Source organism: Amphiura filiformis, chromosome 20 (genome assembly GCF_039555335.1).
Source record: "Amphiura filiformis chromosome 20, Afil_fr2py, whole genome shotgun sequence".
In the NCBI taxonomy this organism is placed as follows: domain Eukaryota; kingdom Metazoa; phylum Echinodermata; class Ophiuroidea; order Amphilepidida; family Amphiuridae; genus Amphiura; species Amphiura filiformis.
Genome location: NC_092647.1, coordinates 19,121,527 through 19,149,427, shown reverse-complemented (window position 1 = coordinate 19,149,427; position 27,901 = coordinate 19,121,527). Strand labels below are relative to the sequence as shown.

The 27,901-nt window shown below is 36.8% G+C and overlaps 1 protein-coding gene across 1 annotated transcript; it reads right to left on the bottom strand.

The window, feature by feature from the left end:
* Positions 1–17,013: 17,013 nt before the first annotated feature.
* Positions 17,014–25,986, bottom strand: LOC140142944 (uncharacterized). Its single transcript, XM_072164971.1, has 3 exons — positions 25,610–25,986; positions 18,687–18,817; positions 17,014–17,241 (listed from the first exon to the last, which is right to left on the bottom strand). Exons 1-3 carry the CDS (start codon positions 25,806–25,808, stop codon positions 17,014–17,016), a joined length of 558 nt encoding a protein of 185 aa, XP_072021072.1. The 5' UTR covers positions 25,809–25,986.
* Between the last annotated feature and the right edge of the window lie 1,915 nt (positions 25,987–27,901).

Sequence of the window (27,901 nt, the reverse complement as noted above, 5' to 3'; positions counted from 1 at the left end):
TTCCAGTCCAAAATGGCATTGTAGTAGAATGTGTTTGAAGCATTACCTTTTTCTACCCTAGGAACAATGAGATCAGATTCACTTGATCTGGTTCCATAAGAGTGAGTATTTGCTGTTCTAGTGAAATACTGATTAAGATAAAGTATATACCTGATCCATTCTTATTATACAAGGTGTCCCATAAAAAGGTTACATGTAGAAAATGAACCGCATTTTGTGATGACTCAACATAACAATGTCATTTTGTCTAATATTATTTATTCATCCTTCTTCTAATTGTCTGCTAAGTTTCAACTCTGTATCTTAAAAGAAACCTAACTCATGAGCGCTTAAGATGACAGGGGTGTCAAGCGTGGCTAACCATCAAAATATCATTATAACGAAAGTTGAACACAAGTACTCTTTTGTATTCATTTATTGTTTCTTTATTGCTTTTTTTTTTCTCTTATTTTTCATGGTTCAACTTATTGCACAAAAGAATCAAATTAAAATAAATATTGTGCACAGAAAATAAATCAGGTTTAGAGCTTCTAGATTCTTAGTAGTAACACAAAAGGAAGATGGTCATCAGAGAAGAACACGTTTTGCTGAATGTCTTTCTGCACGCTGCATCTCCTGTCATCAACATAGTGAATAACAATCTTTTGCATTTAGGCTTTGTTGAGTTGAAATTGCTGCTGTGTTATATGCTGTAAGAATATTGTACATTTCTGACTGAACTTGATTAAAACTGAGCGAGTTTTATTCCTGTTCATCAGAATAAAACACTGCATGCATCAGCCATGCTATGGCTGAGCATATACTCAAATGCTCCGCCAAATTCTTTGTTGATGATACGGCGGTAATGAATCCTCGTGTTGCATTATGTCACGTAAACAGCTTGCTCAGGAATGCGCGAAATGCGGGCTAAATACACAAGTTGTGAACTTGACATTCACATGGGTGCTAGTAGAGGGTACATAGATTATGTCATGAAAAGGACATTTATATTTGTTAACATTAACATAGATTATTTTCAAAAATCTACATGTAACCTTTTTTTGGGACACCCGGTATAAACCTGATACTATAGAACACCCTCAATGAGCATGCATGCTGCTAGTAAAGGAATTAACTGACAATTTGCTGTCGTAGTGCACGTTTATAGAATATGAGTTGCTAGGTCAACTTGATCACGCTTTCTTTGTTACAAACCACTGATCGAAATGATCACAACACAAAGCCTATGGAATATCAAAATTCGGAACAGGTGTATGAGCCCAGACTTGGAGCCCTCGGAGCAGTAACCAATGGTTACTAACATGCACTACGACAGCGAATTAAAAAGCCCATAACATTCTTTCTCCCGTGTAGTATTATCTGATTTTCTCCCTGAAGATCCACACATATACCTGGAACTCCTGCATGATTGGCTCATTGTATTTGTTGCTGATGAGATATCGTAACTCTTTTTGTTGACCATTCACTTCATCATTAAAGCCTCTTTTTTACAGCTTGGGCCCTATCATACATGTTAACAGTCACCCCATAATTTATAAAGGACCAGATCACCATCATTGGTATATAATCTAATGTTCCATTTCTTTACTTGAATATTTCATTTAGGTACCACACTTCAGCTTCCTGTGAATTAAGGTATGTGTAGGCCCGGGTGTGTAGGAGTGCAAACACCCCCCAATCGATATGAAAACTCTTGTGAATTCAAGGGCAAAAAAAGTTGCAAAATTGCTGAATAATGTGGTGCTTTTATTTCCTCTGAAAAGCTTGGAAAATTGGGATATACAAAAGTGATGTTTTTAAATTTTGCCAACAAGCATGAATGAGTATACACTGAGTGCAGGGGCCCGGGGCTGTATGTATTTGTGAGAGGGATATAAATCCAAGCGGTGTGCCAGAAATCACTTGCCCTCTATCTATCTTACCTTACTCTGGGGCTAATATAGCACAGCCTTTGATTCTTGCAGGTATTGGTACGTACAGCACTCCAGCAGGCCTAGGGTGAATGGCACATTTTACATATATATATATATATATATATTTATCCATGATTTTTATTCATGTCTTTATACATGTAGGGTTGGAAAGCAGATAATGTTGGTTGTGGTTCATCAATGTCATTTGTGGATTTGGCAGTGTTAGGTCTTCATACTTTTTCTATAGCCATATCAATGCCATCCCCAGGAGAGTTAAATGTAGATGTATCATAAATGAGAATGAAATTTTCACCACAGGTTTCAACACCAAGCCTTGTATTCTATATAACTCGCATCTGCCACCCTAGACACCATATATAAAAGTGCATGGCAATTATTTCTAATTTTTTACAGCATGTGTGAAGAACCTCAAAGCCAGGGGAAACAGCATCACTAGTTCACAAGAGTACAACATATGTCATCAACATGGTCAGATCTCTTAAGTATATTTAAGCAGAAGTCAGGAAACAGGACAAGAACCCACTTGCACAATAATATATCTAACTATATAGATTAATTGTTACCAATAAGCCAGGATGGTTATCAAGATATTAATGTTTGTTATAGACAGGCTGAAGTATTTAGTACATGGTGATTGTCATATCAGAACACTGATCACTAATGCCATGGAGAGGGGAGATACATGTAGGAGAAAAGGCCCTTCTTTCTAATACTACTTCTCCATCCAAACAGGTGTGTTATCTTCTCCATCCAAACAGGTGTGTTGAAAGAAGGACATTCTTCATCACAGGATCAGCTAGGAGTTATTGAACATCTCATGCACAATTACATCTCTTCTGATGTCTTATTTCTTTCAGAGTACCTGTATCTGGTGTATGCAGTATGTATGTGGGAGAGACTCTGAGACAGCAGTGCCCTAGTACTTGCATCAGGTGCAAATAGTGTATGATCCGTGATTCAATTCTGGGTGCAAGTTAAATTTAATACCCAGCAAGTTTACCACCACCAGCCCAATGATGGTATAAACTTGCTAGGTATTGAATTTAATTGGCAACATTTGTATAGATTAATTAAAATCAGGTCTAGTGACGGTGCCATTGGGGAGGGGGGATGCCCCAGTCACAACTCTTTCCCCTGTTTTCCCCTAGTAAAAACCCCTAATTACGAAAAGTACAGACATGATATGTTCGCCCCTGGCCCTGATGCGTGAAGCAGCCAATTCGTGGAGGATGAACTGATCGATACACCAATCTCCACATTTCAACCTCTGTTGCTACCCGACACTGGTCATGATATTGATTACACAAAAAAATCTGAATGATGCAGTAATTAATTTTTTTTTCAAACACTTTTTAAACAGGAGTCAAAATAAGTTAAATTCACATTCATAACATCTGTGTATGTGCGTCCCAATCAAATTGCTCGTTAGATGATATATGCACACCGACACGGACATTATTGATATCCATCAATGTCCTCAACATGTACATACATACATCACATCCATACATGCAAGGCATTTATAGGGCACCATTATGGAAAACAAAACATTTGAAAGGTAAAACAAATCAGCAAACTGAAACAAAACCACCAGATTATTGTGGGAACAGGAAGGTTTTGCGACACTTTCTTGAAACTTGGCAGAGAAACAGCAGTACGGAGTTCAGATGGAAGCGAGTTCCAAAGTGCAGGTGCGGTAAGAAAAACACTCTTGTCAAAAGCTGATTGCGGACCTTTAGGGTTGAATTTTGGTACAGAGAGATGTGCAGTATCTGTTGCATAAAGCAAGCCGGGACCGAAATGGTTGTACAATGAAATTGATTTAATGAGATAATTTGGTTCTTGCAAATACTGGCTGGCATGGTCATCAGCAGAGAAAATTTTGCACTCCAGTTCTCCAAGCATTGTAATTTCTTGATTTTTAGTCATTGTACTTACTCGGTACAATAACTTATGTGTGTGTGCATATGTTGCGCTGCAACACTTCATGTACAAGCAACTACCATATTTGCACATGCTGTGATTGCACAGTGCTGTCATTATTAAGTCCATTTTAGCCAGTTCGACTTTTTGAAGGGCGAAATATAAGTTGTGTTAAAATTGTTTATTTCAACAAATTTCAGAGAATAAAATCTTGAGATTTGGTTGAGTGACGAGTGAAAAATTATGGTTATGAATTTGCTTAATATCTTTGCATCAGGTATATGTCAGACGTTGTGCGAAAAATCTTAAGATTTTGCTTTGAACCTCGGAATGCCCTCCAAATAACTGATACAGAGTTAAAAACCTATAATTATTATACAAGTGTTATCTCTCTGAAAGTGGTTGTTGCACATAAACAATAAAAATTGAAAAAATCTGCACCCCTACATATATCTGTATAATAATTCATTATTGTGCAAAGGACTTTACACCCATTTTAGCCAAAAGTATTCAAATGAAATGGGCTATCATAGCCATATTCTCTCCCTGCCCTAAATTCTTCGAGATAATCGGCCCATAGGCAAACAAAGGTGGAAATAGTCAACTTTATAAATACCATCTGGTGTTGGGGTATTCTCTGTAAAACGTAAGTATTAATTTTTGTCCTATAATCATTATGGACCATAACACACATTGATTATGTTATATTACTTTGTATTTTGTTGTTTTTATCTTTGCTGCTCTTTGCATGCCCAGCACTGAGGGCAATGTGCAGGTGACATGATGCTATACTAACACTAGTGCATGGTGGTTGCATCCCTTATTGGGTTTGGTGGTTCAACTCCACTACTGGTGCAATTGTGATGCTTATTGTGTCTACTGCACTGAATAATGAGCAGTGAAACAGTAAAAAAAAGGAAGGGGTGGGCAAAAACAAACATAATTCAATTGTAATGGATGTTGTATGGTTCATATATAGTAACATTAACAGGTGAATGTAATGTAGGTACTAAAGAACTCTTCTAAATATTTCAAATGGAAAGTTTTCAGTCAGCACACGTTTCACAGAAAGAGTTAACTCTTTTATTAGTTGCTAATCAAATAAAAATTATGTACATGAATAATTGATTTACAAGTCAATGGCTAGGAATAGGATAGTGCTGAATGTACATTTGTTGATTCATTTTTTTGAAGTCACTGGTAAATAGATTCATCAGGCAGGAAATCAGATTATAATGTTCATTTTTCAAAACCAATAAGTCCAAATTTAACTGACCTGACAGTTTCTAATGTCTTTGGCTAACATTCTTCTTCAGTGTTGAACTTTGACCCAACATCTTCAATGACGAACTTTGGCCTGTAGAGAGCATAGTACTTGCTGTAATAATAGGGTCGTGGACCTGAGTAACAAAGTCAGCAAAATCATGCCATCGATTGGCCTAACTGTCGCTTCCAAATAGATGTTGCTTTTTAGATGTTAAAAATTCGTGTTATTTCTTATTTTTTCAGATTGAACCATCAAGAATTGTTGACATAAACTTTGTGAAGAAGCGAGCAAATGATGTAAGGCCTACAGGTACCAAAATTAAAAGGCCAAATTATGAACCCAGTGAGCCGACAGTAGAAGAGCAAGAATTTTTTTTCAGACTTTATCAGAAAACAACACAAATAGTGCTGTTTTGTCCGCTCATGATGATTTTTATATTGATTTTGTGCCACCCCAATTCAAAGCACCTCCTCACCTGCCCAAATCACTAAAAAAAGAACAAGTATGCGAACATAATCATGAATCACTTGAATTAGAAGAACTTTATCAAAAATTAGTTATTACTTCAGAAGAATCAGCGTATTTAGAGAAATCAACTAGGAACCAAGCAGACAGCACTATCTGGCATGAGCAAAGGGTGGGGAGGGTCACTGCCTCAAAGGTGCACAGTGTCCTTCGCACAAAAGATCCGCCTGCAAAATCAATACTAAACAATATTTGTCAGACCAGTTATAACATGTCATTACTAAATATACCTCCAATTAAGTGGGGAAGATGTCACGAAGAGGATGGAGCAGAAAGGCTACTTCAGCACCTTCATGGTGATGGTCATGTAAATGTAAATATTTCCAAATGTGGTCTTTATGTGCACACACAATACCCATACTTGGGTGCATCACCGGATAGATTAATTTCATGTGATTGTCACGGTACATCCTTGGTGGAAGTTAAGTGCCCATACTCACTTAGGTATACAACAAATGTCAACATTATGAAAAACATGTACCTTGATTCCAATTCTAATATAAAAACTGACCATCCATACTACACACAAATTCAAATGCAAATGAACATATGTGAGAGAGATTTTTGTTATTTGGTTATATGGACTCCAGGGTGCTGTCTCATCACAAAAGAAAGAAGAAACCAGGAGTGGTTTAAAACCTCTGAAACTACTCTTCGTAAGTTCTTTATTAAATCAATTCTTCCAATGCTTAAGAATACAAGCAACCCCTCACGCATTCCACTAGCTACAGTTAATTCATAGAATTATATCTAGCCAGCTAATTTTGCTGTTGAATATTATATGTTATCTGAGTGGAGCCTTTTGGTCTGTATTCACTACTCGCATGGTTCTGCTAATATGCGCAATGTGCGAGGAGAGTCTCAAACTGGCAGCACACATGAATGAGAATCGAACCAGTCATATTACAAGTTTGTCAAGGACTACTCCCCAGTCAATAAAAATACTGCACTATTTTGGGGGGATTAAAAAAAATATTTTCAAGTTCTGCCAAATGAAGCGTAGCTAAATCCTAATCCTTTAATTAGTTCTAACTGGCTATAAAATACAATTTTGCATGTTTTCTTACAATTGTACATAAATTTCTCAGACTTGGCATGATGAGTCAATATTCAAAATTTTCAGTATAGGCCAAGAGTTAGCTTGTATTTTGAATATTTTGTGTTATTTTTGATAATTGGTTATGGAAAAGAGTATGAAGAGTATGTGTCTTAAAAAAACTTGAATGCATAACTTGAAATTATTCTTTGTACAAGTCTTTGGGCTTGATTGTCACAATATATGACAAATGCCCTAAATGCACGGTTGTGGCCTATGTCAAACATTGACCAAATAATTTGACATTCATTGCCAGTTCATGAGTTAGAAATATAAAGGACTATGATTTAGCTATGTTCCCAGTGGCGGAGCCAGGAATTTTTTTTCGTGGAACATGGGGGGGCAAAATCATCAAATTTTGTGCAAAATTGCCACAAAAAGTTGAGATTTTCGTAATTTTGAATGCTTAGTGGGGGGTGGGGCAAGGGTTCTGACTGGGGAAAATCCCCGCCACTGTATGTTCCACTTTGCAAAGCATGATAATACTTTTTCTGGATTGTCATGACAGAGGAATAATTTAGCACACTTTTCAACAGCTTTTGAGCAGTTTGAATTTGATCTCTGTATGACCTTTGACCCACCATATATCTAAAGGAGTAACCCATTATGCTTTGCAGTACAGTAATATAACTACACATGCCATTGAAAATGTACACAAAATCCACCATTTCAACTTTCAATTAATCTCTTAAATCAGTTTCAAATACTCTTACTGCTATCTACTGAAGATAGCAACAGTTAATGCATGATCTCTCTCGTCTTCAAGAGATAGTCAAGTTTTTGAGTGTAATAATTTCCAATGCATGCCTTTCCTGCTATCTACAGAAGATAGCAACAATTACAGAAAATAGCAGCAATCAATGTATGACCTGTCTGTCATCTGCTGCTGTGCTTTTTCAGCAAGCCAAGTGGATGTGTTGGTTGGCATAGCCCTTAAGCAAACAACTGCTAATAGGGGGTCTATATATTTGCCTGAAAAACTCACTTCTTTACTGATTTTAAGGCAAATTCTTGACCGTTTTCAACCAAATTTTGTCCCTGCCGTCTTGGTATATTCATCGATCTCCCTTATGAATTTGGCGACATTTGGATTGAAACTGACAGAGCCTTTGATGTACTCGCATATATAGATAGATACCACATTTCCCTATTTATAGGAAGATTTGATATTTTTGATATTTAACAGTCCTCAAAATAAACTTTATATATCTAATGAAATGTAAAGTGTATGTAGCTGGAATGAAAAGCTGAACATCAATTTAAAATTTTGACCTTTCTTTTTGAAGATATATATTTTCATCTCAAAATGGTCTACATTTTTTTGGTGTTTTTGGGAAAAAATGAATATTTTCAATACAAAAGGTCAAAATTTTCATATGATGGATGGCTTTTATGCCAGCTACATACACTTTAATTACACGGTACATATCATTTGATTTATACAATTTACTTTTGAGGACTGTTAAAATTTCTAAAATATCAATCAGTTGCCATAAAATGTGTATTTATATTGTGAATTTCAAACAATCAAAATTATTTGATATCAGAAGGACATTCATTTTGCCCCAACATTTGTAACTTGCTCATCATGCCCTAACCCGCCTCTGGTTTATGGGTCATACAATACTATACAGTACACCAAATATGTAACTTGGAATAATCTCACATGAGGATTGTTCAGTTTCATTCTGTACATAGATTTATTTGTATGCATAAAATACATGTATAATATAATGATGTGCTTACGTATATAGATTTGTATATTATATCTATAATTGCAGCTTTTAAACACTAATACCCCGTTTACATTGGGCAAAAGTCGTAATCGACTTAAGCTGTATTTACGACAGCAGATTAATTCGTTTGGTGGGTGTTTACACCACATCGGCTGAATTCGAGTCCAAATTCGCATTCACAAATATCGCTTTTGTTTGTTACTAATTGATACATCAGGTAAATACGAATTCAACAATGTGTTCGTTTACATTAGCGAAAAGTCGTAATTGATGACGACTTATTCAAATTCACTAACGTCTTGTACCTGTTTTACTTATGATACAAATTAAGTTGATTACGACTTTAGTGAATTCAATTACGACTTTTACCCAATATAAACGGGGTATATCATACAGTAACATATTATTGCACATATGTATGTTTATATGTTTGAATTATACCAAAAATCTAAATTACCTTTTATACACTTGCAAAACATATGACTGTTTTGATGACTGTTATACACTAATTGCACCATGTGAGTTATCAAACAGACTGGTTAAATGTGATTGGGCTATCCCACACCAGCAGGTTAAGTTCATACATTTGAATGCTTGCAGTGTTGTTGCCTCTAAAGAAATTTGGACCCATTGTCATTTATATACCAAATTTCAAAACTTTCGGCCTAATTTAACACAATAGTCTTAATTTTGACAACTTTTTCCCCAAATTTGAGGAAATTTCAAAACTTCTGCCTACAATCACACAAAATTGGGCTATTTTTATTTATATTTATATATATAGAAAAAGGGGCCATTGATATAGGTACCAGAGTGCCTAAAATGCACTATTTGTGGCACATCCCCATATGGTCATTTGTACCGAGTAGGGGAGACCGGGGCAAAGTGGACCAAATTTTTGTTGTCTAGCCCAAACAGGATTACGAAGCAAGGCAAGGCAAAACTTAAGGTTTACAATCTTACCTTAGGACTGCAACCAACAAATGATATTAATGAAGTTGAAAAAAATGCAGCTTTATTAAATGGTGTGAATTTGAAAAAGGTCGTTCCGCTTGGCCCAAAGTTCATTGGGCTAGGGTAGAGTCACAAGTGAAACGTGGAGGGGGTATTACAGAAATGTACCCCCTTGAGGTGTGTCTTCATTGTTAACACCACTTAGGGCCTACCTCTTGGTATATCACCCCGGGTATATCAGTATACTATTCCTGTCACCATGCATGAATAGGCTTAAGCCCATCTATCATTAATATGGCTATCAAAGTAATTCAGCAAAAGCACAGTGCTTTGGCAGATAATAATATTTCTATAAATTATCGGGTTAAATATATCAAAACAGACATTTTCTGAAAAAATCACACATACCCGACTCATTCAATTGCCCCTTATCACAAACAATGCTGGATCCATGCCGTGTTCTAAACACATGAGCTTGGAGATTGAGGGCAGCATTATAAAGAAATTAATGGGGTGTTTCGCTTTGCCCCTGGGTCTACTTTACCCCGGTCTCCCCTACACACCATTTCCTCACCTCCAGGTTTTGGTAGTCTGTGGTTTTCAATGAAGAAACTATTATCAAAACTCTTTTGCAAAAATATTATGCACAAAAATTGGCTCTGTGCCCAAACAAAGGTTCCAATAATATCTGGGGACCAGAGATATTTTTGAAAATTTAAGAGTGTAGGAAAATCCACATAGTTTTCAATGGTAAATCTTTAATCCTGACTGACCTGTTACTTGCACCTGTTAAAGCTAACCTGTCATTCAATTACTTAATTATTCTTTTTGAATATGATTATGAAAAAAAAACCACCACAAATTTGTTGACATTATAGGTTCCACTATCTTAACAGGATTGATCACAACTGGAATTCACTCCAACCTATCTCTCCGAGGTGTCCAGAGCATCCAGCTTTCATAGTTAGAGCAGTACAGTGTATGACACAGTGTGTTCATGAGTTTTCACAACTTAATGCAATTTGTGGTCAAATGTTGACAGCTCATTTACACTTGATTTGTCTGAAAAAAGAGACCTGTGTGAGATATGATCAATTCGGTTAAGGCAGTCCAGCCTACTGTATTGTTATACAACCCAACACACAAGACATATAAATCTTTCAAATGTGTGACTTCTAAAAATTGTTTGGGCAATAGTTGTTGGTGCAGGTGTATAATAGGCATGGAACCTGGGCATGGAAGGTGCCATCTAAATTAATGGCAAAATTGGCAATAATAACTTATGCGTTTCCCATGGAACTCATTATAATTTGTATATAGAATTATTTATATAATATAATAAATTTGAATAATTTTTAAAATTTATTTGAATAATAAATAAATGTACAATATAATAATGTGCTTACACATATTTAAAGCTTTGTATATATCTATAGTATAATTGCAGTTTTTAGCTTTGTAAATATATATATATATATCTATAATTGCAGTTTTTAAACACTTTTACAGTAATATATTATTGCACCTATAGGTGTAGGTACCATTACCTGTACATAACTGTAGGTACCTGTATTTTACAGTGTATACATGCATCACTCCATTGGCTGTGCTGTGTATGTCATGTGTTATGAACATCGCATATGTGTTATATATCCAGTGGCGGATTTAGAGGGGGGCGCACCCGGCGCGCGCCCCCTCTATTTTTTGCAGATCGGCGCCTGACTCTGTGTATTTTTGCAGAGCGGCGCCTGACTTTGTGTGGGCGCCGAGCCGCAGCAGCGGCGGTGGTCATAGACATACCACCTAGACCTATTACTGCCCATCTTTTACCACAGCGGGAGGTGAAGCCCCGTATCCAAGGTGATATTGACGGATTGACGGGGGGTTACTAGGCGAGGAGAAATATCGCATACATGTTTGACGCGCTCGTTTTGCGTGATAACTGCGCCGTTAGCGCCGCGTCCAATGCAGCATGTTCCATAGACGTAACATGTTCGCTTGTTTGCGTCCGGTATGCGTCCTTGTCAAATTCGTTGCTAAGCAGTGTCGGCTTCACTACGCGAGTCAAAGTTATTGGTCTAGGTTCTTGTTTGTCTGGGGCGGTGGTGGCTCGGCGCCCCCTCTATTGAAAATTCCTGGATCCGCCCCTGATATCCATTGTAATAATTTTAGTCATTTGTAGTAACTTTATTCAAAATCTCAATTTTTGACAAAACTACAGTACCTACCGCATTCATTCCAATAAGCGCCCATGCCCCAATAAGCGCCCACCCAGGGTATTTTCAATTTGCTAAAGGATACCATTAATGTTGAAGTGACAGAGAGATATCGATACAGTGAAAAAGCTGGAGGACTACAATCCTGTTTAAACTTGCAAAACATTTTCTGAATCAGAAAAGCTATTAGAACATCTCAGAGCCCTTTTTTAATATGTAAATTAAATTTGTCTCTAATAAACGCCCCTTACGAAAAAATTATGCAAACCAGGTATAAAATAAGCGCCCACCCAAAGTGACTTAAAAGCGCCAATGAATACGGTAATTGAAAATCAATAAAAATCATTTACAAAATATACATCCTCCTCAGCAAATGTTATAATATACCGTATTTCGTCAAATAAACGCCCCCGGTGGCGTTACATTTTCCCAAGGGGGGGCGTTTATTAGAGGTCATTTTTAGCACGACAATTCCCGTTAAAATCATTAGGTAAGCTTAAAAGTCACGCTAAAATGACGAACTATGAACTTTTGACACTGACTTTTGTTCACTTCGGGTTTCTGATGCAGATTTTCGCCATTTATTGCTGCTATTACCGACCATGTGAGCAACTTGGTAAGCTTACTATACACAAGATAGCATGGAAATATCGGAATTTTTTAAACATCTTGGTTGAAAAAAGTGGTGGGGGCGTTTATTTGAGGGGGGCGACTATTTCACGAAATACGGTATGGCTTTCAAATTTTACTAAGCATTTCAAAATTTAAACAAAATTGAGAGTTTTTATTTATTTTCAACTCTCTCTATGAGAGATATTTCCACTTGAATTTTCACCATGAATTGGTCAATTTAATGCTCTCTTGTGTTACTCAAATTCCTTCAGTTTTCCATTACTTTGACTAAGTTTTACCTTTAAGGAAGTACATGAAAATGTATTTTCATTTTCCCGGATTCTTCCGAGTGGCAGGGAACCCTGACAATCTCAAGATTAAATTGAACGTTTCATCTCTATCAGGGACATTTGAAGAACACTCAACCATTCACACATGGACTTGAGTCCCTGCACTCAGAGAAGATATATTATTCTTCCACAAATCCTTTGCTTTGTACAGGTTTCCTTTGTTTTCATTTTGAGAATAGACTGGCTGTACTGTACCCCAGGGACATACATGGGCCGATAGTTAAGAAATAAACATATTTTGCAAGATCGGGATGTGATCTGTTCACTGTATTTCATCACTTTTGACCCATGTTGCACTACTTAAATCAGTACAGATAATTGAAATGAAAGAAATGCATTATGGGAAGTGTATAAGATATCTTCTCTGGCCTGCACTGGTACTATAATTGTGCTAATTGATGCAATAATATTACAACATCAATTAACACAGGTCTGTCAAATTCAGAGATAACCATGTCACTGATTAATTTGATAACCAGGCAGGATTGGTTTACCCAGAAGAACTGCCCTGTCAGGGCTTCCTCTTTATCACAATATAACTATAATGTAGTAAGTGTAATTAAAACTCTGTGTTAAAAAGTGAGCTGTTGTAAACTGCTTATCCACAAAAATAGCCTGTTAAGTAAAATTAAAGTTTTAGGGGCCTGGGCTTTTGATCCTATCAAAGGCAGGATCACTCTGCCTTTGATAAAGATCCTGCTAGGATCGAAAGCTCAGGCCCCTAAAACTTTGAAATAAAACTCTGTGTTCATAGACCTCTTTCTCAGACGTCACCAATCAATCGATATTGGGTCCAGCATTTGATTCGAGTCATCAGCACACAAACGCAAATAGCGCGCCAGCGCATGATCAACTTTAAGTCATGCGCGGGATTGCCAGCTCGCAGTACACGTTAAGTTTGTCACGGTGTAGAAAGTAAACAAAATGTGAAACAAAACAAAGATTGATTTTCAAATAGCATCACGGTTTTTCCGTATCATCTTTTGTATTTTGGAGTATCGAAACAAGCTGAAACAAAGGTAACAATTCCTGTAATAAACAATTATTTTATGGAAGCTAAAGTGAAAGATGACAAAACAGAGGAGCAAATACGCAGTATTTGGTGTTTTCACACTGTGGGCACGTGGTAAATGCATGTGTTGTTTCTTTACATCTGACACCAATATCGATTAGATGACATCATCAGAATAAGGTCTAAACATGTATGACATACATAAAATTCTTGAAGAAATTACAATTGTATTTAAAATCATTTGTTTTTGTTACTGCTTACATCAATATAGTTTAACCAATCCACAAAAATGTGTCATGCAAAATGCAAAGCACACTTATGCATAAATGCTGGGCCTAATTGTGTACACCATTCTATACGCTGTCAAAGTTGCGTAATTAATCGGATTAACTACCATAGCAATAGGTCAAAACAATTTTGAACATATCACGCTGCACTACAAGCAGGTGTAACTAATCGCCTGTGTATGTCTACTATCATAGTGGTCTTTACAAATATACTAATCTTACAGGTGCAAGTGATCAGCGTGATATGGTTCAATGCAGAGGTACCGCGTGAACGTATCAGTGCAGTGTGGTATATTCAAAAATAGTTTTGACCTATTGCTATTATTGGTAGTTAATCTGATTATTATGTAACTTCGCCAGCGTATATCACTCCACAATGTTATGAGTCCCACTTATTATTACAAGCTTACCATAGTAGTATTTAGAAGATAATCTATTCAAAAATCATTTACTTTGAAACACCATAATGAATGAATAATGAATTCAATGTACATAACGATGGCATTTTGGAAACTCGATCAGGTTACACATGTAAATGGACATAAAAACACAATGATGGGTACATTGTACCATATCAGTTAGGGACAATCTGCACATGTTGGTTACAAAGTTAAAAAGTGATGAGTTTTGTCCTATAATTTGGTATGAAATGCAAGATACCAAATATGCTCAACTTGTAATTAATATTCACAAATTTCATGCCAATGTACATGTACAGGGCACGAAACAGACATGTGAAAATTGCTTTTAAAATTTGAATTGAAAGGAAAAACTATTATGAACAATATCAAGATGAAATTGTTGTGGACTATGAAACTACACATGAAATAGTTAAACCTAATAACCAATACATAGGTATGATTGTCCCTACATACATGTATGAAACAGGTACAGTATTTCTGCAACAGTGTAAACAAATATTTCAACTACTCAAGCTCTGTGAATAAAACATTAATTATCAGTATGACAAAAGTATAATAAAAGTCTTCAGGATATGTAATTGTATTGTAGGTCATTAAATTGTTTTGTAACTTACAATAGCAAAAATTTACATTACCATACCTGTATATTGACATAATACTAGTAGTAGGGATGTCCACTAAAACTGTAAGTACTTTTAAAAGTGATTCAGATTTGACTTATTGGCTGGGACTTGATGAAAGAAACATTTTGCCATTCAAATCATCTTAATCGGACGTTCCATTCCAGAAAATATCTCCATAGAGGAGTAAAATTTCAGAACAAAACATTTGAAAAAGGGTAACAGAATTGTTTCATTTTTCTTAATATGCTTTAAAACATATAAACATCGAGTCAACATTTTTTCCACCAGACACTTAAGTCATATTTTGAGAATGGATTGATAAATAATACTGGTAGCCATCATGTGGCCAAGACAGCTCACAGCTGAAAAGTACATTATATTAAATGAATAGTGGTAGTTTAAATTTTTTTTAAATCTTTTAAGAGCAGCACATAGTATGTTCAAAAATGATTATATTTCATCATGACATAACTTTGGTAACATTAAACTCCAACTTAAAGGTTACTTTACTACACTGAGCAATAAACTGTGTGTGCATTGCTACAACATGGAAGCCATGATGGATAGCATATCTGAAATGGTGGCAGTCCAGTGGCGGTGCCACTGACAGGAGGGGGTCAGAACTCTTGCCCTCCGGAAAAAACTATAAAAAATTAAATTAAAAATTTTTTTTATGCATTTCATTTTCTTCAAATTGCGTGATTTTACAAACTCATGCGCAAGCTTTGAGGCAAATCTTTTTATTTTGGCCTAAAATAGGTTAATGACAACATTTGATTGAATGGACTGCACTGCGCCATGATTACGACATCAGTTCAAATCATTTCTTTGGAGCCAATCAATAATTTCATGCACAACCTCTCTACGCTGGCGAAGTTACGTAATTAATCGGATTAATTAGCATAGCAATAGGTGAAAACTATTTTGAACATATCGCGCAGCATTAGATTGAATACAATACTGGTCTTTTCAAAGATACTAATCTTACAGGTGCAAGTAATCAGCATGATATGGTTCAATGAAGAGGTACCGCATGAACGTATCAGTGTAGCGCGGTATATTCAAAAATTGTTTTCACCTTTTGCTATGGTAGTTAATCCGATAATTACATAACTTCGCCAGCGTATAGTGCATGGAGCTGTGTTTTCATAGACAATACATGGGTGAGTGCACACACACAGTGAGTGGGAAACTGTTCTAGCAGCAAATGTGTTGACAGTGGACATCCCTACTACTAGGTCAATGCAACACAACAAATAACATTATACTTTGTCTGTGTTGACTATAGTTGGCATAACATTAATGAGTGCTGCACAAACTGTCAAAATCTTATCAATTGTAGCATAATTTTTGTCATCTGGCCTTTTTACCATTGTAATTGGGACAGGTCCTTTCAAAATTTGGTATTTGGATTTCAACAGACCAATAAGTCTCTCCACTTCTATCCTGACTGAAGCTAAACTTCTTGATTCTTCAAGATCCTTTGCTGGCAATTGCTTTCGCCCTTTGTAAATGCTGGAGCGTGTAAATCAAATCCCTAACAGAAAAGTCTTCTTTGTTAATAAACCCTCTATCCGCTAATATTTGATCACCATACTCCGGCTTAAATAAATATCCACTTTCTCGAATAATGTGCTGATCAGTAGTTCTCCCACCCCATGCCCTTGACAAAAATGAAATGGAACCTCTTGGCGTTATCGATATCAAAAATTTTAAAGTATTATTTTTTTTGTAATTAGAAAAAGTCTGGCCTCGTGATTTGTAATTTGTGGGACGTTCAATAAAAATTTCTGTGCAGTCAATGATTGATGATACATGGGGAAAATGATTTTTAAAAATGTTGGGTAGGGATGATCTAAGGGCTTGGCGTGAAGGCCATTTAATTAAAAATAATAACTTAACACTACTAATATCCAGCCACTTATAAAAAATTCTATGTATAGTTGATATGGACACCCCTGCCCTAGTTGCAATATCATTCAATTCAAGATTAAGGCATAATTTGACCAAAAAATAAAAAATTCATCCAACAGTGTCAAAGATGTCTGAGATTTTTTCACAAACGGTGCAATAAAATCAAAATAAATATAAACAGTTGAAATGTTGGTAGACCAGTATAAAATTTAGTTTGTTGATTATTATTCATGATTGCATTTGAATTGAATGTAACTTTCTGTAATTTATCTTGTGCAGATTTAAGTTCACATCGCAGACTTCTAACCTCATTGTTTAAGCTTTCATTTGCCTCCTCCAATTCCTGTTCTCTAGATTTAGATGATGTAACCTGCAATTAGATTAGAAAAGAAATAATTATGAACTTCATAAATATGTAATTACTTTTAAAAAACTGCTACTAAAATTAATTCTCTCTAAAATAACAAAAATATAGTTATTTTATAGATTACTATAGCGGGTCTCCCGCTCTTCGCACATGTCCCTGCTACAATTGAGTAAACGGGAGCGGTTAGCAAGGGTGAAAATAAGAGAGCTTGTACCAGGGAGTCAGGGACCACTTTCGCAAACAAGGCGGTTCTCAAACCACGAGTCTTGCCTGCTTTCGCGACCGCCTGCTTTTGCGATTACTTTTGGAAGAGGTTTTGTCTTTTATATGAATTTGGCGGTTCTCGGCTGGGCACGATTATCTAGCTGATGATGACTGTACCCACCAAGTTTCATGCCCATATGCCTCAGCTGACTCTTGGATGACCACAAAATGACCTGCAAAAAAGTTGGCTCTAAGTAATGAATTTACCCACCAAGTTTCATGCCCATATGCAGGGTTTTCTTTAAGCATTTTACTGAAGGGGTATTTTCAAATTTTTTTGACCCTTTCAATTGTGAATTTTTCCTCTGAAGGAGTCAAAAACATTGCCCAAGGGGTATTTTTATAATATTATTTTTGAAGTTATTTTTAACAATACATGTATGTGTGTTTTTGGAGCCATAGGCGTAGATCCGGAGGGGGGGATCTTCCCCAATATTTGGCCAGGGGGATGGTCCATACAATCATCCCCCTATGTTAACGCCTGCATGGGGGTTTATGACCAAATTAACCTCATTAGCCCCAAAAGTGCACACAATTTTGCGCATTCCACTTTTGCATTTCAACAGTTTAGCTTCAAAATGGCAAAATTGTTTGTACTGTAAACTTATTCTTTCTCTAAAAGGTGCTGGATTCACTATATTTCAAGACATTTTTTCATCACCCCGAGTCAAAAAAGAAATCTACGCCACTGTTTGGAGCAGTGGCAGATCTAGAGCAGTTTTTTAATAATATTTTAAAATGCCCCCTGAGAATTAAGAAACTTTTGCAAAATGAAGACCTAATTTAAGCAATTTGGTAGATCAATTTGGCACTATTAGTATGTAAAATTTTAGTTTAAAAAGCCCCAGCCCTGCCCCTTCATTATAAAATCATCGATCTATGTTTGTGTGTGTTTTCTTCACTTTTGAGAAATTGCTTTGGTGCCCTTCTCAAATTTTCAACAGTTGCCATGATGCCCTCTTGAAATATTACAAACTGCTGTGCTGCCTTGCCCTTTCAGTAAAAATCCAAGGCAATTATCAACTTGCCCTAAAAAGTTGTCGTGCCCCTTAAATTCAGATCCTTAATTCGAGGGCTATTAGGGGGTACCATGTCTGAGTGTATGAAGATGGTTTAATACAATGTGCATGTACTGCTGTAAAATTACGTATTAATTAATCTTTGTTTTTAATCAATTAACTTACCGGTACTGTTTCTGACTGTAGACCTAGCAACCCTTCAATGGCATCCAGTTCAGGACCACTACACTGTTGTGTTGTAGAGTTGAAAACATTGGGTATATAATCTACGTTGTGTGGGTTAGAATTTGGTTTTCCTGAAAACATAAAGAATTTAATAATTTTATTCCCACATGTATGTAACAGACAGGGTTTTCTTTACCCCAACACCCATAGATACCACAAAATACCACAATGAAAAAACTGCGCATGCATCATGCATGAATCCCAGCTAAAAGGTCTGCCATGACACAATCACCCAAAGTGTTACCCATGTAGCTATCGGTTCATGATCGTGTGCTGATGGGACTTACTGCCTTCAAGGCTTCGTGTAAGCATCATTTGTATGTCGCCAAAAATGGGGCAAAACAGTATTTACTAAAAGTAGTGCTAAAAGTGAAGAAAAAAATTATAATCCCCCACTATTCAGATTCTTGAGCCCCCCCACAACTATTCAGATTCTTAAGCCGCCCCAACTCGGGCCCCAACTATTCAGATTCTTGAGTGCCTTGGCGAAAATCAATTTGGGTAAAAAATCATATTGAGGTACACATTTTGTTTTCCGTTATATGGTAACATGAACTTTGAATTGTTTTTTTTATCCATGGCTCGAAAAAGTGGGGAATTTGGGAAGCTCATTCCCAAGAAATGTTGGTGTTTGGAGGGAAATTGTGTCTTTTTTTGTAAAAAACACGCTATAAATTGTGGGAAATTTAGCTTGCTTCAGGCACTGGGAAATTTACATTTTTTTGAGCCTTAACTAAAAAAAATTATCCAGATTTACTGTTCGCGGACGTTGGACCAACGTTGTGTTGCTATCTGGCTCTGTTCACAATCAATGTAACTTAAAAATTGACAGTTAATGGTATGTAATTTTTTAATAACATGATTGATTTGGCTGTTTTTTTGCAAGGAGACTACTTCCACCAGGGGCTACCTCAGGTAGCATTAACCAACTTGCTAGCTTTCTCCTTTCAGATTTGGGAGCCAATAACATGGTGATTATCTTACCACTTGAAGGGTAACTGTTTTCATGTTCATTTTCTTCAGGGCCTCCACTTTTTTATAGGGATTGAATTCATAGTTGTTGTTTAGTTGCTGTAAGAGGCAAGTGTCGAAACTTAAATGCTAGCGTGGTTTTCCGGTTTTTATCCATCTAATTTCTAAAGACACGTTGATGTAAATCTGTGTTTCGGAGGTGACATTTTCCGTTAGCAATTGATGCCTATATTTGAAAACCTGTTGTTCCCTACAAACAAGATTAAATTTTGTAGTTACCCACAAATTTAAACTGTATCCTGTACTAATGCTGCTTCAACTACATTGTAAAAAAAGATTTCATCTGTGACCTAAAAAAAATTGTGAAAGTTTCAAATTGAGTGTTAACTTTTCCGTTAACTTTTTGGTCACATCCGAAATAACTAATTTTTTATCATAACATTAATATAGGCAGTAACAGTTTTATTTTTAACACACTAAAAGTTTACTTTTGTACTTACATCACATATAAATGACCGGTATGAAATAGTACCCTATCGCTTAAATTTCCGAGGCATTCTAAAGTTTCCGTTAGCACCTGTCACTTCCGAAACAAGTTGTCACATCCGAAACAGACCAGTTACATTATCCAGGTTATCCTTGCTTTAGAGAACCCCATTTCAACTGAATGTGAATGTAGTACTTACTCACCCTTTGTACATTCTAGTGGAACCAAACCTGTTTTCATTGCGAACATAATAACTATAAAAGTTACATGGAACTAAAAATTAGTGTTTCGGAGGTGACATCCTGATGTTTACAACATTTTTTGTGTGATTCCAGAGTAAATAACCCTGGATTTGTAGGTTTAATGGTAGTTTTATGAATAGTGTAACCTGAATATTGCACTTTGAATGTAAACTGGTACATGTTTGATGTTAATAAATTAAAATATTGGATACATCCTTACTAATACTAGTTTTCTACCTCCGTTACCAGATCTGATTTAACATTTAACATACATTTACACCACAATTGTTGAGGTTTTCAATATTATTTTACTCCAGACAAGAGCTTGCAAAAAGTTAATACTCTCAGAACTACTCTGGGCAAATGAACTTTGGAAATAAATTTTAAACTAGACTTAGCTGTGGTCTAAGACCACGAACACAGCCGTGTTGTAACCCCCAATGACCTTTGACCCCAAAATATATAAAAAACCCATAGACATTGGCTAATGTCAATGCATGGGTGCATGTGGCATCACTTTGCTACATATGTTATTTGTGGCAGAAGGGGCATTTTGAAGGTTTTTCGTCTCAGGAGGGAAGTGTGCCCTTAATGACCTTTGACCCGAAATAAAAAAATACCACATATGAATTGAGTAACCACAATTCATGTGTGAACATACCGTTACTGTCCTATGTTTTTCTTAGCAAATAAGAAATTTTGAAGGTTTTTCGTTTTATACGGAAGTGACCCCTTAATGACCTTTGACCCAAATCTGCGAGGACCCCATAGACACTGGGTAATAACAATGCATGTGTGCAAGTGGTGTCACTGTCCTAACGTAATTTGTGGGAGAAGAAGCATTTTAAAGGTATTTCGTTTTATACCGGAAGTGGCCCTTAATGACCTTTGACCCTAAATAAAAAAATACCACATATACACAGGGTAACTACAATTTATGTGTGAACATACCGTTACTGTCCTATGTTTTTCTTAGCAAGTAAGAAATTTTGACCCCAAATCTGTGAGGACCCCATAGACACTGGGTAATAACAATGTATGTGTGCAAGTGGTGTCACTGTCCTACGTAATTTGTCCTATGAGACATTAATTTTTGTTATTGTGACAATCACTACGGTCAGAAATTTAGTCATTTGACAGTCTTCAAATGTACCATACTCAAAATTTACACACACTGCACATATGTTTTGTAAAGTCTTATTTTCACGTTTCAAGTAATGGTAAAGTAGAAGTGATATTTTATTTAAAATAAATACCGGTACTGAAAAAATTGATACTGTGTAGGCCTACCCTTTAGCATGTTTAGTCCCAGTAACTGAGACCTGCACTCATTATCAATATCATTTACATTGGGTATCTGTTAATTGCTAATTCAAACGTCCAAATTTACATGTATGATAGGGTTCAATTTACTCGAGAACTCCAGCTTCAAATTTGAACATGACAGTTATGCATTCGATTCTAGAGTGTGTTGCTATCTTTATTCGGTTGGACACCAGTGCAATTTTTTGCACCGGAGGTTATCTATTCTGTTTTTGTTGAAATTTAGATGAGTCAACTGTATCTTCTTAGGAGCAAGATTTGCCTATTTTGGACAGTTTAAAATTTTGCTGAAGTGTTATTTTAGCAAGATTTTTCATGCAATCGCCTGTTGTGATCGGCTGTGTTTACTTTTTAACATCCATTGATTTACACAGTGTCATGCTTCAGCGAATCCGACTCGATTTTGAATACAATGGTCTCTAAAATGTGAAGCTATCGGTGAGCAAATTCTTGGCTTGACTTCTCGAGCTTAGAATTCCAATTGAATGAACACAGGTTTCAATAGTGTGACTTTTTTTTGCGTACACTGCGCGATGTACGCCAGCGTGTGCGACTGTGGGTGGGTAACGCGAAATTGAATCTAACCATGCCAACACACTTGTGATTGGTTAACATTGTATCCAAGGTTGTGCTTTCGTGTTGTAGTTTATGCGATATACGATCACGGTTTATCGTGTACAGCTGTTGAAAGCTGCGTTCATTCAATTGGAATTCCTACTATAGTTTCTCGATCATGAGAGTTCATGCACGCAATGACAATGCCTACCACATCACGCTTTGGGCAGCGCTGCATATCCCAGCGTGCACAATCGATCGTGCTATCGTGTCATTCCACTAAGCTTGCATGCAGTACATTCATACTCTCAATGATCGAGAAAACCTGTTCTATTATTTTAGCTATAGGACTATTACCTATAGACCACTTGACATCAATGTTTATCAACAAAGGCGAGGGATTGGTCTTTTGATACGCTTCACTGTTCAATGGCTTTTCTTGGATATGAAATGTGGTGGGAGATTTAAAATACACATGCCCTGAGCAAACTACGATGCGCACGCACACTGCAGCCTGCAGGGCAAAGAACAATGGAAAGTGCCATAATGCGTGCGCATACTGCCAGGCAATGAGGTCACATGTCAAGTGGTCTACAAAATGTATAGGCCTATAGAAAAATTATCAAATTCGTGGGCATCGTGGAACATACTCTTTGCGTGGCTGTGCGTAGTAAGCAGTTGTTCGCAGATAGCCTCGCTAATATGGACGCGTAGTCCCGTAGAGTAGCGTTGTACGCGCGTGTAGTTAGCATGATTAGTCGCGGAGTAACAAGCGTAGTTGAATGTTCCACGATGTCCACGAATTTGATAATTTTTCTATAGTACAGGGATCTATACGATGATTTTTATTTTTGGGTGGATCATCGTACAGGCAAATGACATAGAAATTACATGTCACCCAATGAATAGCAATTGAATAGCAGCCTAGCACTGCACAGACCGGCTTTGGCTGATTACCAGTTGTACTCGTATGTAATTGGCAATCAAAGCCTACAAAACGTGGCGCATATATCATGACATCGGGAATTGACGCAAATTTTACGGTAAAATCAGTCATACCTAGAAAGGATAAAATTCAACTTGAGAAAATATTCTAGGTGGCCATGCGTTTTGAGTTGGGGGATTTTTGCCGGACATTGCATATTTTTGGGAAATCGCGCCATTTTTTGTTTATAATTAATTATTTCAGTACCTGTACATGCTACTATAGGCAAAGTATACATATTCTGAAAGGAAATTTCATGAGGATTCCAAAAATGCAGTTATTTATGATGCTAAGAAATATATATGAAGATAAAAAGGGAAAAATTAAAAAAAAATTGCCAAAGATCAAGTGGTCCTATTTTTAAAATGCCTTACCCTACATCAAAACAGACTCCATTTTGCATTCCCCACATCAAAAGCTTTCAGAAAATATATAGTTTTACTTTTGCTACCTGTTATGGTGCTCAAATTGCTAAGGGTTAAAACGCAGCCAACGCATAAAAACGGTGCTGAATTTGATGAAATTAACAAATCCTGTTAGTCTAGAAAAATAAAGTAATTAAAAGTACAAGAAAGTCAAGAATGATATATGTACATGTATATGAATTCAAGTTGACATTACAACAAGTTATTCACAGTATTTTGAAATTTGTTGTCCAAAATATGAAGTTTGTAGTAAGTTAAAGTTGCACTTGTATACGATATCACAGTCAACAACAGGATTTAAAATAATAAGATTTGCAGAATTTCAGATCTATATTTTGCAAGTTAATCCCAATATATATATGCAAAACAGTTTCTTTTGGAATTACTGTCTCCTGGGAAAGTCTTATACAAAATTACTTTATGTTCAAGAAAGATACAGGTACCGGTACAAAGAATCAAAAAAACTGAGATGAAGTCAGTGCTAATTTAAATACACATGTATGTTCAACTGATGTACATTGAAGTGACTTTATGTAAATGTAATTGTAGTCTTTTGAAATGGTGAAGACCAAGGGGTTAAGTTGGTGAGCCCACCCCCCACTGAATATGAGTTGGTTAGCTAACTCACCCCCCCCCCACAAATGTCAAACACCCCTATAACCAACCCCTTCCCAAAGAAAATTTCACCCCCCCCCCCATAGTGTGAAATTGAAAATTGGCCTGGTAAGTGGTAAACACAAATGTTCACCTTAATTTTGGGCTTAAATATAGTGTACAATAGCCATTGTTTTGCACAACAATCACACCAGGTAAACACAGGGTCAAATGATGGCTACTACATGTAGGAATTTGTTTGTCTTTGCCCCTTCAGAAAACTTACCATGATGCGCCACTGAACATGTTAAATACATGGACCCCCCCCCCTTAAAAAAAAGGGATTTTTACCAGGACCATGTAGGTAAATTAAGAAGATTATGTTCGTATCTTAAATATTTAAATCTGAGAGTGTATATCAAATCAGAAATACAATCCTGATAAGTTTTCGCAAACTTCACCGGAAAAGAGCATATCCTGAGCCGCTATTTCTCGAGCAGCCATATCGTAAGCCGACTCCACCCTGGCTAAATAATTCAATTAAAACCCTAAAACTCAAAAGATTATACATTCAGAATACTTAATAATATTCAGGCTTGTCATATTTAGGCAATTTGACTAATTTTGGGCAAAGAAGCAAATCAGAAACAACATATAAACAAGCTGGAGCAAACATTAACACAAAAGTGCATATCATGGGCCAGCATATCATGGGCCGATCCGACTCCACCCTGACATTTTTTTCGTTCAGCTGCTATAACTTTTGAAGTATACATGCTATATTAAAAGTTAAGGTACCAATTTGAAGCACTCACTAAGAGCTTTAATTCGGTATATAATTTACCTATGTAGGTATCTACAGTAATTAAACAATTTGACATTTAGGCAAAAAATTCTGCAGCAAATGTCCGGGCTCCAGCCTATGAGACCCCCAACTCATAACACGTGGCCAGGTATGACTTCTTGTAGGCCTACTACTATTATAGGCCTAGGAGTCTCAGACCTTCGTACGGAGAAGGCCAGTGGAAATCGTAGACTGTGACCGAGGTGTGAGTACCTCGGCTCGGGCTAACACAGAATGTATATGAGGCCTATTCATTTGCTGTCATGATAGAGAATTACACTACTCAATGTACTCAATGACTGAATCATCAATCACGATTTGTTTTTATGGGAATTATGACAATTATTTTGAAATAATTCATTATTTATTGAATACAATTGAGGATTGCCAACTCTATAATATACAACATATTAAAAGTGGTATTAAGCTTGTTTACCTGTTTGAAAATGTAGGCCACATACACGCACATCTGACAGTTGCTGTGCCTTTGCTAGTCCATTGCCCTTGAAAATTGCGTTGCACCACGCTCGCCTTCGCGATGCGAAGCGAGGAGCTGGGATTCTATAGAATCCCAGCCCTATAGAACTGAAAACGTTCTCTCTGTCACACCCTGGCACCACACAGGTTTTTACCATGATGATGGATTTAGTGAACAAACAAAAAGAAAACCGGGAAAGAAAATTAAAAAAATGACGAACGGCCGGACTGGTTCTGTTGTCAGTCGTCACGCACTGACCCCAAAAAAACTTTGTTTGGCACACGCGCTGTCTCTTGGACCCCAATATCGATTAGGTGACGTCATCAGAAAAAGGTCTATACAGGGTCGCGCATGAAAAAGTCCTCCATAAAAAATGCACGGATCGTTCTCAGGCCTCGAACGAGCCGCCGCCATGTTTGTCCGCCATTTTGCGAGTGAGAGGCCAGGGACTCAGGCTAGCAAAAGGGTACCATAAGTCATGACATTTCTTGTCCGCAAGTTTGGGTACAATTTGACCCCCTAGCTTACTAGATAAATAGCGCGGTTCTTGAAAGCATCACATTACTTTCGACCGCCGCAATATACGTAATGACCCAAATGGCTTGCGATATGCGTCCACTCTGTTGGTCAGTAAACCGCCCTTAGGTACATAAAGGCTTGATGGTAAATATCATATCCGATCCAAGCACTTCACTTGTAAATATCGATATAAATTGCTTGTTTGCGTGTTTATCCCACGGCTATATGTCTCAGAAATATCTCACTTCTAGCTCAAATTTCCTTCATTTTAGCGTTTATTTGTTTCTCCTCAAATTATGTTTTTCCATTTTGCAAATCCATAAAAGTTGGAATAGGTTAATTATTAGACCAAGACATATATTATGAGATGAGAAAAAATTGGTAATTATCGCGTGGAAGTAAGTCAAATGTTTTACGTTTATGATAATCATTCACTTCAAAACCAAGAACAAGACATCCTTTGCATTCCTGTTACCTGCTGCAGCCAAACAAAATTGTTTCACTTGCCAAAGATCGGCAGCCGACTGATGATACCGGGGGCAAATTCATTTTCATGGGCAGTGATGATCAATATCATTTCCTCTTGCATGTGCTACTAATGTATACTCGTACGTTTATCAGTGACAAGGTTTCTTGTAAAGATATACTACCGGAAAATGTTTTCTTTTTCTTTTTCGATGGCATTTTAAAACTTCCAACGTATTGGGAGCTGCCTCCGTGGCGCAGTTGGTTAGCGCATCGTATTTTTGTACGAGAGGTCCCCGGTTCAAAATCTGGTAGTGAGAGGTTTCTTTTTCTGCTCCATTTTTTGAACCCAAACTTTTTTACATTCATTTGAAATCTTACTATAAATAGGGGAATGTTGTATGTATCTATGTATGTATCGTGTATAGGCTCCGTCAGTTTCGATTCAAATGTCGCCAAATTCATACGGGAGATCGAGGAATATACGGGGATGTGTTTAAACTTTATTTGGTTGAAAACGGTCAAGAATTGGCCTCAAAATCAGTGAAAATGTGGTCCGTTGCTATGCTGGGTAAACAAAAAAGTGAGTCAGTTGTTAAGCTAGCCATGCGCGTCGTACGGGCGTATCTAATGCCAAGCTGCTCGCGTAGCGCAGCGATACCGCGCGGGTAACGTAGCACTACGCCATGCCGCGCGTAAACGACGCAGAGTCACGTAATGAATGATAATACTGGTGAACGACCGACCGTAGGCGTAATAAATACGGGGAAAAGATGTGTGTTAAAAGTACAAACAACATGAAGAGGTAGGCCTACTGTAATTAAAAAAGAAAACAAAATGAGGACAAACAGGTAGGCCTACAAGTATGTGGGTTATAGTTAGTCACAGTAAGAAAATGAAAACGGGAATAAAATAGGCTAAAGAAGGAAAGAATAATAAAATCTAATAAAATTAGATGATTTAAATAAAAAAGCTATTAAACTGAGGACAGAACTAAATAAATAACATGAAAACGGGAAATCACAAGCTAAGCAGCAAATAAAAAATGAAGCCAACAGGGAAATGTAAGAAAGGACAGATTTAGACAATAACGGGAACGGGATCGAGGGTCAGACTCGGATAAATGAAATTTATCTTTTCAATGATTCTACCTGTTCAGTAATTCCTCCCGTTTTAGTGAACGCTCCCATTTACTCACCTAGCGGGGACCCGCGCGTAGCGCGGGTGTCCCGCTAGTGTACATAATTATTGCAAGGGGAAATATAT